Source organism: Setaria viridis, chromosome 5, assembly GCF_005286985.2.
Source record: "Setaria viridis chromosome 5, Setaria_viridis_v4.0, whole genome shotgun sequence".
NCBI lineage: Eukaryota > Viridiplantae > Streptophyta > Magnoliopsida > Poales > Poaceae > Setaria > Setaria viridis.
The window spans coordinates 6,255,359-6,269,882 of record NC_048267.2 but is presented as its reverse complement, the minus strand read 5'-3'; the positions used below and the strand labels follow the sequence as shown (position 1 = coordinate 6,269,882).

General features: G+C 48.7%; 2 protein-coding genes across 2 annotated transcripts; both read left to right on the top strand.

Annotated features, from left to right (window-relative positions):
• The first annotated feature begins 2,360 nt into the window (after positions 1-2,360).
• On the top strand, positions 2,361-5,177 carry LOC117855432 (beta-1,2-xylosyltransferase XYXT1). Its single transcript, XM_034737784.2, has 4 exons — positions 2,361-2,893; positions 3,035-3,097; positions 3,404-3,538; positions 3,770-5,177. The coding sequence occupies exons 1-4, from the start codon at positions 2,752-2,754 to the stop codon at positions 4,933-4,935; spliced, it is 1,506 nt and encodes a 501-aa protein (XP_034593675.1). The 5' UTR covers positions 2,361-2,751; the 3' UTR covers positions 4,936-5,177.
• A 4,726-nt stretch (positions 5,178-9,903) lies between these two features.
• LOC117854845 (beta-1,2-xylosyltransferase XYXT1) lies at positions 9,904-12,809 on the top strand. Its single transcript, XM_034737097.2, has 4 exons — positions 9,904-10,379; positions 10,786-10,878; positions 11,011-11,151; positions 11,404-12,809. Exons 1-4 carry the CDS (start codon positions 9,926-9,928, stop codon positions 12,633-12,635), a joined length of 1,920 nt encoding a protein of 639 aa, XP_034592988.1. The 5' UTR covers positions 9,904-9,925; the 3' UTR covers positions 12,636-12,809.
• The last annotated feature ends 1,715 nt before the right edge of the window (positions 12,810-14,524 follow it).

Here is a 14,524-nt window from a genome sequence, read left to right as displayed (position 1 = left end):
CTATTATGCAAAAACTAAATATTTAACATCGGTTATAGTAATACCCCCTCCATTAAAAAAATTAAGATGGTTTAGTTTTATTATCCTGAGTCAAACTTTGATCAGGTTTTACAAAATATATTAACATCTACTAAATAATGTAGCATCATGCTTTGCCGTGGATTTCACAAAACTAATTTAGGTTTGTAGATGATGGTGTATTTTTCAATAAATTTTCTCAAAGTTATAGGAGTTTGGTTTATAACAAAATGGAAACATCATATATTTGGAATGGAAAGAGTATCGGCCTGCTTGGTAGCCAGCCTCACATAGCCACACCACCTGTGGCGGCGCCACAACCGGTGGCGAGAAAAAAATGGCGCCATAAATATGGCAACGCCCTCTCTCAGTACAAGTTGTGGCAGCCAAACTTTTTGAAGGGAAGCAAACAACAACCATCATAAGTATGGCCATGCCACAAATTCGGCATGGCTTTTGATGGCTGGGAACCCAGCAGCCCCTATTATTTGCGATAAGAGGTTCGCACGAGTTCCTTTTGAGGACTTATAGCTGCCAATAAAGATTTCTTCCCCTCGGTTGGTAAATGCATTACGCACTACAATGCATGCAATCTTTTACCTTTTCCATAGTTTTAATAAAATTTATTTGGATTATCACATATATAGTGTCATGGTATTTGTGATGAAAAATAGTTTCATAATAGAGTAAATTGCACTTACCATACAACAACTTGTCAAGTGGGTGCGGATTGGTCCAACATCTTATAAAATGCTCAATCGAGTACGATAACTTGTTAAGTAGGTGCAATTTGGCCCAACAACTTGTAAAATAATCAATTTATTACAATAATTTGACAGGTGGGTGCAGATTGATCCAAAAACTTGTAAAATGCTTAATTAGTACAATAACTTAGCAAATTGGTGAACCTATAGTCCAAATGTTACAGCGACAACGTATTAAGCAAAATAGATGAACATTTGAATTTTAATTTCTTCCGATCCATAATTTTTATTTTTTATTAATAAAAGTTGTTCATCGTGACTCGACTGTGTACATAACTTATTTGTTCATTAGTTAAATTGAATCAAATTTTAGAATTATGCCATTAGCATTACCAAGACTAAATTCCATATGAGAGACCCTAGGATCTTAGGTTTCTTCCGTGCCTCTGCTCATGTATTCAACAACTGTAGAGAAGTATGTATGTTTCTATTATTTTAGCTTATTTTTACTTTCTAAATAAGTACATGGGGCTTTGAAAATATTTATGACAAACTTTTAAAAGATATTGTTGGCATGTATTAACATATCGGGCTTCTTTAGATAAACAAAAATGCATATAATCAAACATGTAAAAATAGTGAGGGTGAAATCAATATTGAATATGAAATTAATTATTCCTAATTAGAATTTACTTATTGTATAAAAAGAGTTAATACGAAGATATGACAATATTTTTTTCCTAAACGCACAGTAGGTTCTAGTCCTAGCCAAGTATGCTACCATTATGACAAGAATATTAATGGTCAAATAATGCTTAATAATGTATTCCGATGTGAATATATTCTGGTCCGACATTATTGTTGCTTGTTATAATATTTGGACTATAGATGCACCAAAATGCCAAGTTATATTGGAGTGAATTGGGCATTTTACAAAGTTTTGGACCAATTTGCACCCACCTATCAAGTTATTGTACCAGATTAAATATTTAATAAGTTGTTGGACCAATCTGCACCCACCTGATAAGTTATTGTACTAGATTGAGCATTTTATAAGTTTTTTGGACCAATCTGCACCCACATAACAAGTTGTTGTATGGTGGGTGCAATTTACTCTTCATAATATGGTAATTTTATAATTTTTTTCTTACCCTTTTCATCAAAAAAATAGCAATTAAAGGCATGTACTGAAGACCATATCAACATCCAAAACGACATATAAGTCCTGAACGGAGAAAATATAGCGCAAGATAAAACTAGCACAATGGGTGCGCTCCAATATGCTGGAAATGGGAAAGCACGAGTGCACGACTCCCTTGTCCACGACCAAAGCCGAACCAATGGAAATGGCAGGCAGGGTCGCTTGAGACCTGATCCAAGCCGATGTTACGCCAACCTAACGACGACGCGCGTATGCGTGTGGGCAAATTTTGATTGCCATCACATGTGGGAAAAACATAGGAAAGTTGCATGCACACAGCTGTTTCCTCTCTATGAGGCTATCAGCTAAACGATGTGCAGCGTGTTGCCAGATTACCAAGACCTGATCAACAACACAACACCCTAAATACGCGGCACTACTCGAAGCAGTCAACCACTTCTCTCTTTTTTTTTGTTTTGGAAAAACCTGATTATTCCTCCAGATTAGCGTGATCCCCAACAGCTTGATTATTCGGTGAGGGTGTAGATTAGCGCGGAAAGGGGTCCCGTGTAGTGCTAGATAATTCAAGAAAGTGCAAGGTGATTGATGTCGCCCACGCACAGCCTAGCCAGCTACAAAAGCCACGAAAGCTAGCAGCTTTGACGACGAAGCCAACTAGCACACCACAACGCCTCGCTTTCCCTCTCTCTCGCTCGCCTCCCATGTAAGCAAGGGATCGAGGAGGAGGAGGAGGAGGAAAGGAAAAGCTCGTGCGATTCTTTCTCGAGCTCGCCGAAGACCTTGGACGATTCAGACAGCGGTTTCAGAGGAATAATTCAGGGGCATACTCGTGAGCAGTGAGAGCGCGGGTAGGGAGGAGCAGAGGCGATGGGCGGCGAGGCGAAGCCCGGAAGGGGGATCAAGAGCTGGGCGCAGCGGCACCTCAACACCGGCTTCGCCGCCGGCTTCCTCCTCGTGCTCCTCACCTACCTCGTCGTCTCGCAGCAGTTCGCCGTCACCGCCCCCAACGGTAAGAGAATTCTCCGTTCCCGGTTCATGAAAGCTTCTTCCTGCACAGCCATCTATCGCTGTTTCATCCATGGATTTCCTTCCGACATGAACCGATTGTAATTTGTGATCAGCTCTTGTTTATTCCTCGTATGATCTGCAGCTGTCACTACGAAGGGATCACGGGTTGTGGATAAGCAGGTGATCGGAGCTGCCGGCGATGCAGGTGAGCGTTTCATTCCATCTTTGATCGTTCCTCCTACTCCTTGCGTGCTCTGTTTTTTGGGGTTGGGTGTCTGAAATCCGTCGTTGGAAAGGAGGAGGAACTGGGGATGGTGGAACCGAAGTGAGCCGTCCCTCTGGATTCCGATGTCTGGCAGCACTGAATTTGAGCGAAATTCCGTGCCCAGTAGGCCAACACAATTTGAAAACAGAATTTGTGATTGATTCTGCATTTGGATTGGCTCCAAACTTCCTTTTCCCTGAGTGGAACGGGTGAATGAAAGAGGGTGTGTTCTTTTGCCGGACGCAGGGCTCGAGAAGAAAAGGGATCAGGAATGGCAGCCGAAAGCGGCGGCGGCGGAGGAGCCCGACAAGAAGGATACGTCGGGTGCCGTCCCAACCCAGGAGTCTCCGAAAAGAGACGACGCAGACGCCAAACCGTTCGGTACGTCCAAATATTAACTTCCCAAAACAAAGCGATCGATCGTTTTCCTACTGCTACTGCTAGTTGCTTTCTTCATCACGGTTTCTGATTTTCTTTTTTGTCGATATTTTGGAGCAAATTAGTAATCACAATTCAAATATGGAATTTTTTGAATCTCGAGAAATTTTTTAGTAACGCTCTCTGGAATGTGAGCCCCGCACGAATTCATTCTCCTTTTTCGGCGTGCAACAGAGACGGACGGGGACAAGGTGGTGTGCAACACGGACGGCCCCGTCTCCGAGACCTGCGACCTCGACGGCGACGTCCGCACCAACGGCAGCGCCCTGTCAGTGACCTTCGTCCCGTCGAGCCCGTCGGAGCGCCGGGAGTGGAGGATCCGGCCGTACTCGCGCCGGACCATGGCGGGCGTCGACAAGGTCACCGTGGCGCAGCTCGAGTCCCCGCAGGACCCGGCGGCGCCGCCGTGCGCGGTGACCCACGACATGCCGGCCGTGCTGTTCGCGCTCGGCGGGCTCACGGGCAACTACTGGCACGACTTCAGCGACGTGCTGGTGCCGCTGTTCGCGGCGTCACGGCGGTACGGCGGGGACGTCCTGTTCCTCGTCAGCAACATCCAGCCGTGGTGGCTCGGCAAGTACGAGGCCGTCGTGCGCCGCCTCTCGAGGTACGACGCCGTCGACCTCGACCGGGACGCGCAGGTCCGGTGCTTCAGGCACCTCACCGTCGGGCTGCGCCTCCACAAGGAGCTCAGCATCGTCCCGGAGCTCTCGCCGGGTGGTCACCGCCTGACCATGGGCGACTTCACCGCGTTCCTGCGCGAGACCTACGCGCTCCCTCGGGCCGCGCCGGTGAGCCTGGCACGGGAGCCCGGCCGGAAGCCGCGGCTGATGCTGATCCAGCGCCCGCACTACCGGCGGTTCGAGAACGTGCCGGGGATCAGGAAGGCGGCGGAGGCGGCGGGGTTCGAGGTGACGGTGGCGAGCCCGCGCGCGGACGCGCCGCTGGGGGAGACGGCGCGGGCGGTGAACTCGCACGACGTGCTGCTGGGCGTGCACGGCGCCGGGCTGACGAACGCGGTGTTCCTGCCGCCCGGCGGCGTGGTGATCCAGGTGGTGCCGTACGGGAAGCTGGAGCGCATGGCGCGGGCGGACTTCGGGGAGCCCGTGGCGGACATGGGGCTCAGGTACCTGGAGTACAGCGTGGCCGTGGAGGAGAGCTCGCTGCTGGAGATGCTGGGGCCGGAGCACCCGGTGATCAAGGACCCCGAGGCCGTGCACCGGAGCGGGTGGGACAAGGTCGCCGAGTACTACCTCGGCAAGCAGGACGTGCGCATCGACGTCGGCCGGTTCGCGCCCACGCTCGCGCAGGCGCTCGACCACCTCCGGCAGCAGCGGTAAAAGGCCGCTGCCCGGGGGACCGTACGTTCGTGTCCGGCGACGGCGTGTCGCCGTTGGAGAAAGAAAAAGAACAGGGATCACGAACAGGAAAATACATACTGTATGTAGATGAAGTGATTTGGTACAGAATTCGAGCGACGCATTCTTTTGTTGTCTAGAGTATGTAGATGATGTATTGTTGGCTTATCGATCGATTTGCTAGAGCAGCCATCAAATGAAGTTGTTTGATTTGTTTGGTGTTTGTTCGGCTTGCCTTCAGTTCTCACAGCTTTGGCTTAACTGTTGATAGATTGTACTACTAGCCTTTGATTTTGACATCCTGATCTTGATTCTTGAGGACAAGATGAACCATACAGAACAGTATTGCTCAGTGCATGTCTTACAATGAGTGGTCCAGTGCTTCAAGTTCGGCTTCAGAATTGACAGGGTGGCGGCGACTGGCGACTGAAGAAGGCTTGTTTTGAAGAAATCTGATTCGGGGCCACAAGCAACGGGTGCCGCCCCTACAAATGTATTAACGGCGGCCCACAATCGGCCACTCTTAGACAGAATATGCGTTGCAAACCAGGGGAGGCTTGACAACGTTTACTGGGTCGTTGTGGCTGCGACGGTCAATTTTGGGTATTTTCTTGTCTGTGCCTGCCTGTACAAGAATCGGAAATGATCGAGACCGGCGGTGGAAAGAAGTTGAATGGATATAGCTTCTGAAATAAAAGATGCAGTATGGTTCAATTTGTGTAAGACCTAGACTTGGTAATGGTAATCATGAATCCATTTTTAGTATTATTTGTATTAACAGTCGTGGTCTATTTATGTGTGCAAGATCTGAATTTACTAATGTTAACTATATTTCGTATTATTTGTGTAACACTTAAACATGTATGGATATATGTGGAAATTTGTACTCTTTTTGTGTGTGTTTCATGCAAACAAAGGAGGTACATAGAGCTCAATATTGCTGACAGAATAGGTTGCTTACAGAACATGCTATAAAACAGGTGCAATTACATGACAAAATTAGCCACCCTTCGTTCTAGCATCGCTTTTCAGGTGCAGTGCAGCAAGCACATGTTCCAGCAATTTTCTTTTGACTGGCACCGTGCATGCGGCCTTGCATAAAAAGTCCGGTGGTCTTGGTCTTTTATTCGAAAGCGACCAGAGCAAACTAACATGCACAGCCACTTGACAAATATACTACCTCCGGTCAGTTAAGTCTGACGTTTCACTGTGATTTTGGCCTGCAACCGTTTATTGGAAACGTCAAGTAAAAATGACCGGAGATAGTATCAATTTTACATTACTAGTCAGACTTTGTCCCAGTCTAACTACTTACAGCTACAAAGTAAGGGAAAAATTGTATATGCCCCTAATTTCATTGTTCAATATATGGGGTGGTCGACACGGCCGTGCTGCTCTAATCCCAGCAGAGTTGAAGCTGGAGTTGCAGTTGGACAGGGACAAACCAGTTCGGCGTACGCATGCCTGTCGAGCGATGATGATCCCATGATTACATGACAGGGTCACAGGGGCAAACCAATTCGGTAAAATATGTGATAAATTTTTTTTCCTATGATTTTAGAATTGTCAGGACCAAAGAGAAAATGTTTCAAATTCTAGGCTGTTCAAGTTGTCCCTGGTACAATGGTCATCAAATCGTCGATGGACTATGCTATCATCCTACCTAGAAGGCAAACTGGTGGCCCAATATGAAGCGAATGAGGCTGTTTGCCTATCTGTCTGAGTGGTGGGCCTTTTTACTTGACGATGCTAAACGGGCCTTGTATTAGAATAATCTTTTTTTTTCATGTACATTGATGATCTTTGAACCTCCCTTTTCTTTGTCTATAATTTCCTCTGATTTTAGGATTACACTAACCATACCATTAAGAAATCGCTAATTTGTATCTATTTCCATGCAAAACTAAATCCTGGCTACCACATTGATACGCACACATTGGTTAAAACTCACATTCAACCAGCTAGCAGCTAATGCTAACTTTCTCTGTTGGTGGTGGGGCGGTGGTCAATCGAATGGCCGAGTAGTTCAGATGGAGCACAACGCCGAGAGCATGGATGCAGCTGATCTTGGTTTTGGTTGCATGGATGGTGCTATGCTATATATCCAACTGTTGTTCGCATCATCAGATCACCGAGAGACATTGCCATGTTACCTATGCAAGCAACTGACGACCGCGATGGCATGCAATCCCTGGCACGGACGACGACGGTATCACACTGCGCGCAACCGGCTACCCAATCGAAACACACGCAGCATCAGCATCGTCATGATGATGCATGTTGCAAGCAGAAGATGGATTACTGGCTTGTACTACTTGATGGTTTGCATTATTCGATCTCACCAACTGAATTAGGTGCCCATGAGCAGCATGTGCAGGGACTGGACGTGTACTTTGCCTCCAAATTGCCCTTTCCTTCACCTTCAGGTTCCAACTGCCAACTGCACCAATATGGCACCGCGCACATGACAGGACGTGACTGTTAGCTCCAACTGCGATCTCCACATGCATGTGATTCCCATCACCATTTGTAACTCCGATCTCTTCAGAATTCTCAAAAGGAAGAAAAAAAAACGATCTCTTTAACAACAGATGATGATGTGTATCTGTCGGCGCATAATAAACGCGTCTAACACACGTCCAGCTCGATACAACTAGAGAGATACGCATGCCATGCGTAGAACGAATGGTTGGACCCAAGCAAGGAGGATTAACGCACGTTGTGTTATGCTACGTCGGTCAGTTCCCAATTCCACATCGCCTCTTTTCTCCTCTACCGCATACACAACTGCATCTCTGCATGTATATTATGATGTTCTTAAAAAACATTTAATATATGTTTCATTTGAAGGGAGCAGTGGCGGATGCAGACCAGCCACTAAAGGGGCTTATCTACCTATTCTTCTTCTCCTTCCTCCTCTTTCTCTTCTTCTTCCTTTCCTCAATCTATGGCCAAAAAATGTTGGGGCCTTAGAGATATCCATAGGGGTGTGAGCAGCCCCTGTGTATCCGTCCCTGTTTGGGAAGGTCTATTACTTCGGGTTCACATATTTTGCGCAATCCAAACAGGAGTACGCCGTCGCTTTCCCATTTACGTCTCCTCGCCGACCGCCTTGGTAGCTGCTAGCCACAGACGGACACGCAATCAGATTCCTATTCCGCGGACGGCGACGGCCGATGCCGATGCCGAAGCCGCCGACTAGCTTTAAGTTAGCCCCCAGAGCACCGCCTGTGTGTATGCATGCGTGTTAGTCCAACGGCGCAACCACCACACCACGCGACGCCCTCGGATCACGCGCTCAACCACTGGCCGTCCGATGCTCTTGGCAGAAAAAGGTTCAGTTCCCTGTACAGAGAGTCGTTCACGTTGAGAGTTCAGACTAGAGTACTCCTACAACCGTGTTTCCACTGCAGTGGGAATCCACAGAATTCCTGATCATGATCAGTCGATCGCCGCGCCTTCTAATCGTCCTTGATTTTTACCTTTTTTAGACATAATCGTCCTTGATTGTTCGCCACACCAAACACAGTATCTGCGATCTTCAGTTTATTCAGAGCAAGCAGTTATCTTTGATGATCGGTTAGAGGGTACCGTCTGTGACGCACTGACACTGTGCTCGTTCGTTCGTAGATCGTTTTAGCTTTTCTATATGTATAATAATATTTATGAATCTAGAAAAGTTAAAATAACCTACAATTTGGAACGAAGAGAGTATACTGTACTTGCCGAATGATGATCAGTGCAACCATGAACAAACATGTTATCTGTGTACAAATTAGCATAGCCGAAAAAAAAATACCGTGATTACTTTTCCTTTTTTATAAGAAAAAAAAATTGAACATTGTGACATCGTTTCGCTGTGGTAGCTGAGCTAACTGCTAACTGAAGATGAGGCCCATAGAGGGTGCATACTCCCAAATTAATCATGATTCGGAAATGCCACCAACGAACGGAATCTCGAAATAGTACAAGTACTAGAAACAAGGAGGTGAGTAATCAAGAAGCAGGCTAGCCTACTAAGAGAAATTTATTACATATCTTCGCCAAAAAAAAACAGAGGTTGGAAATACATGAAACATGTATGCATGAAACTTCATGTTTTGAAGAAAATTGGCTGAATCTTTCCCGGTATCGGATGGGGTTCGTATAAACTGTCTTGCCGTAGGCGATCGCTATTCATGAGCAGAGGAATGCATCAAGCTGAGTCCCCAACCGTCTCTCTCAGGAGTCAGGGCTGAAGACGATGCCCTTGCCCTGTGGCACATGTAACAACAAACAAGTATCTTTCAGTTCTCTAGACAAAACAGGTCCCTCCTTAAACCATGAGAAAGGAACTGCAATGTATAGGTCCTCCCCTTCAGCTGGATGCTTTCTCTCCAGACGACAAAATTATCTGACCATCAGAATGCGATTGAGAACCAAGCTGTACACTGTTCTCCAAAGGAAAAACAAAAAAATCGTATGGCTAAACTGACAAAATCCAAATGCTCCTGCAAGTAATACAAGCCCTAGCACGGCCTACCATCCATACGGACACAAAAGCTGACCTCAGCCAAAACATGAACAAATGAACCTATGGATGGAGCCAAAGAAACAATCAAAGATTGGGCAATGGTACATGCTGCAGGCTCGGCAGGGGGTGCTGGCCTGCTGGGCCCCTTGGTGACATACCATGAATCCTGACAGCTCATGACTTCTCTTCCGCGACTGAAACATCCACATTCCAATCAAATATTCCACGCATTTGACCTCCCAGCATCTATCTACCACCCACACCCATGATCGATCAATCAACCAGGCCTCTACACACAAAAACCTTTTTTTTCCCTACCCTACACCTTGCCCCCACACCCAATCATACGCACACAGCTCGCGCAACAATTTAAAAACCCTCGTGCCAAACCGCTCCAAAACTAGTCAAAACATGGCAAATTCCAAATCCCCAATACAATAAGCTCATTCCGGAAGCTTTATGCTAACTACTGATTCATTAGCACACGTAATTGTACGCCTAGGTGTAGTTTATAGACGTAGCCATCACGAGGCCAGGTCCTCCCTCCCCCGTCATGGCAGGGTAGCAGCCATAGCCCATAAAGCACACCATGCGTCCGCCCAAAGAACTGGTCCGTTGAAGAGTTCGCGGAAGGTTCAGGTCCTCCTCCCATGTCAGCGTAGTTGGTGTGTCCCGGAGATACCTGCACACGCGGCGGGGCAGGTATTTATCACAAGGGACGAAGCCGGCGGCGAGCTGAGAGGGGAGAACGCGCCGGAGACGAGAGAGATGGGCGGCGATCCGGGGAAGCTCATCAAAAGCGTCAAGGGTGCGGCGCAGAAGTACCTCGGCGTTGGGTTCTTGCTGGGATTCTTCCTCGTGCTCCTCACCTACTTCACCGTCTCCGAGCAGTTCGCCATCTCGGCGCCCAACGGTGAGTCAGTTCTTTGATCGTTGGATTGCTGTGACATGGGTTTCGTGTGCTTACAGCTTGTTAGCAAGAATAGTTCAACACGGTAGTTTAGTTCTCTCTTTTGTCTTTTTTTAATTCTGAATGAATTCTTGTGCGGAGATTTAGTTCGTCGATTGATTCTTGTCGACCGAACCCGTCGATGAACTTTGCAATTATGACATGGTTCATTTGGATCCTTTTTACTCATGATCGTTCATGGTTCTCATCAAACAGTAACCAAAACATGCAAGCTTTTCCCTGGTGGTCTTCCCTCTATTTTTTGAAAAAAAAATAACTAGCGCGTTGATTCACCATCATCAAGCCGAATCCATCAGGCTCTTAGTATCCGAACTCTTTCAACTGACGAGAATTGAGCTCGTATCCGCAGCTATCCGGAGGTCATCGCCGGGACACGCGCACCCCTCGCCGTCGCTGATCACCCCGGCCGAGGAAAAGAAGAGGCAGCAGCCCCCTGTCACAGGTCAATCAATCAATCTGTGCCCCTAAACCTTCTCCTTCCTCCAACCGATTAATCAATTCCCCCTTAAAAATAATTTAATTCAACAAAAAAACAATCTTTTTTTCTCATTTCTGTTTCTCTTGCCATGAGCAGAGGAGAAGCCACCCAAGGCAGAGTTTGCAGCGGAGGAGAAGCCTCCCAAGGCAGAGCATCATGCAGCTGAAGAGAAGCCCCCAGCCGTTGACGTCGAAGAGCCCCACACTAAAACAGAGGAGGACCAGAAGCCTGTCGCAGGTACTTGCCAATGCATCCCTGTTCCTTTACCTTCTCATAAAGCTGGAGAAAAGTACACACACAAGATTGTTCGGCTCGCTTTGCTTTCCGATCAGTCTCAAACTTGTTCTTGTCACTCCGACTTTTTCCGACGGAAAGTGGCCGTCCAGAGACGTGTTGGGTGCAGATTCTTCGTCATCAGAAAGCTTCCAAATTAACATTACCAAAAAAGTTGTACCACCAGTAGTGATTCACATTCATGCATCCATGCAGATGGTGGTCGGAGTAGTATCGGCGGCGACGGCGCGACGAGGGAGGAGGGCGCTCCGGCGAAGAAGCCGGCGTGCGACATCCAGGGCCCGTGGGCGTCGGACGTCTGCGACGTCACCGGCGACGTGCGCATCCGGGGCTCGGCGGGCACCATCCTGATCGCGCCGTCCATCGAGAGCGGCGGCAACCCGAACCCGCAGGAGTGGCTGATCCGTCCCTACTCCCGGAAGCACCAGGCCGGGATCAAGGAGGTGACGGTGCGGGAGATGGCCTCCGCCGCCGACGCGCCGGCCTGCGACGTCCGGTCGCCCGTGCCGGCGATGGTGTTCGCCATGGGCGGTCTCACCGGCAACTACTGGCACGACTTCAGCGACGTGCTGATCCCGCTCTACCTCCAGGCGGTGCGGTTCAAGGGCGAGGTCCAGCTCGTCGTCGAGAACTTCCAGCCGTGGTACGCCGGCAAGTACCGGACCATCCTGAAGCGGCTGTCGCGGTACGACATCGTGGACATGGACAAGGACGACAAGGTCCGGTGCTTCCCGGGCGCCGTGGTGGGGATCCGCATGCACAAGGAGTTCAGCATCGACCCGGCGCGGGAGCCGCTCGGCCACTCCATGCCGGAGTTCACCAGGTTCCTCCGTGAGACCTTCTCCCTCCCTCGCGACGCGCCGGCGAAGCTCACCGGCGCCGACGGCGAGGACAACGAGAAGGTGAGGCCGCGCATGATGATCATCTCGCGGCGGCACCCGCGGAAGCTGATGAACGTGGACGCGGTGGTGGCGCTGGCAGAGCGGGTGGGGTTCGAGGTGGTGATCGGTGACCCGCCGTTCAACGTGGACGTGGGGGAGTTCGCGAAGGAGGTGAACGCCGTCGACGCGCTGGTCGGGGTGCACGGCGCCGGGCTGACCAACTCGGTGTTCCTCCCCACGGGCGCCGTGTTCATCCAGGTGGTGCCGTACGGGAAGATGGAGCACATCGGGGAGGTGGACTTCGGTGTCCCCGCCGTGGACATGGGGCTCAGGTACATCGCCTACTCCGCCGGCGTGGAGGAGAGCACGCTGGTGGAGACGCTGGGGCGGGACCACCCCGCCGTGAGGGACCCGGAGTCCATCCACCGAAGCGGGTGGGGGAAGGTCGCCGAGTACTACCTCGGCAGGCAGGACATCCGGGTGGACCTCGAGCGCTTCGAGCCCGTGCTCCGCAAGGCCATGCAGATGCTCAGGGAGCAGCAGTAGCGGTGGCCACGTACAGTTTATTTTCACACTACCTTCATTTTTAGAAATTAGGTTTTACTTATTGGATTTCTCGATTCTTTTCCATTTTTTGGTGTTCTTTTAAAGGGGAAAAAGTTACAAACCAAAGGTTTACATGTCACTGCATTTATGCTGAAAGCGCAGGCTTACGTAACATTTGCATTGCGTGTGAACATATGCGAACAAGCGTAACTTCTTTGATCATCCAAGTTTGGGAAACCAAAAAAAACAGAGAGAGGAATAAAGCAAGTAGTACGTGCTAGGCCGGAGGCCCAGTACGGGGAGAAATCGAGCCCATGAATGGAGATGGGCCACGCTGTTGGGCCGGTAGGGGAGGGGTAGCTGTCAGTCGCCAGCGTTGACCAAAGCTGTTAACAGATTGGGTTGTTAGGTAGGTGATCTGCACACAACGGCAACGCAATGCATTGCAAGCGAGGAGGAGAGGCGGCAGATACGTGCAAGCAAGCTACGGCCGTGTAGTAGCACGGGCACATGACAACGATGCTTCTAGGAAATGGCACAAGAAGAGCAATGTGGCGCAACAGTGTAGGGCATGTTGGCTCGCTTCACCGACGCCCGGCGGCGACGGAGTCCAAGCGAGGCGCGCATTCTACCTGTAAAGTGGTGTTTTGGGTACTGAATTTCCAGAGTGTTGCAAACACATACAAACAAATTTGCTTCAAATTGATTTGGCAAAAAATCGAAAAGGAGACGGATACTTGTTGGCATGGATACCTGCCTGTGCCTAACACTGGACCAGCATGCTTAGCAGCCCATGCATGTGTCTGGCTCTGAATACACACGAGGAAAGTTTCCTTTTCCCCTTTTTGTCGTTTCAGTCTTGAGGGAGAAAGATAGGCACATGCCTTTGGACTTTCCTTCTCATTCACTATGCAGAAGTAGCATCTGACTCGCACATGACCCCTTCCAAATTTTCGAGTCCCAACTCCCAAGTGATCCATCATCCATCCATGCATCGTTTGGGTGTCTGTCGCTGTGCACTGTGCAGTGGAGAGATGAAAACAGCTCACGGCATGCTTTGCCTCACATGGGCGGCCGCCACACAGGCATCCGTGTAGTGTAGAGTAGGTGGCAGCTTTTAGCTGACTGACCGCTACAGAACAGCACGCCCGTGCCTTTTACATTGGCGCTGCATTTGTGGAGTCTGCATGCAGACTTGAGTTGCGGAGCATACTGAATTAGGGGTTGTTTGGATACCGGTTAAATTTTAGCTCCTGTCACATCGAATGTTTAACACTAATTAGTAGTATTAAATATAGGCTAATTACAAAACCAATTTCACAACCCTTAAGCTAAATCGCGAGACGAATCTATTAAGCCTAATTAGTTCATGATTTGACAATATGGTGCTACAGTAAACATTCGCTAATGATGGATTAATTAGGCTTAATAGATTCATCTCGTGATTTAGCCTAGGGATTCTGCAATTAGTTTTGTAATTAGCTCATGTTTAGTTCTCCTAATTAGCATCCAAATATCTGATGTGACGGACTAAATTTTAGCTTCAGGATCCAAACACCCTTTTAGTGATAAACCCATTTCAGAATGGCATAAACAGTCTGTCTTACGCTACTCCTCCTCTAATTAGTCACAGCTGATTCAGGTTTGCCAAGAGAATCCTACGTTCCTTCTCCCTGAACCGAAATCCACCAAACATGAAGGTTATTAATGCCCATTCATGGCGCTTTACTGCCGTCACCTCTTCATTCAGAGAGACACCAAAAAAAAGAACCAGAACAAGTATTAATTCGGCAGTGTTTCTAACTGTTCAAGCTCCTGAACCCACCTCAACTAACCAAATACAGTAACCAGCTGACGCAAAGCGAGCTTACAATAATGGCCGCTTTCCA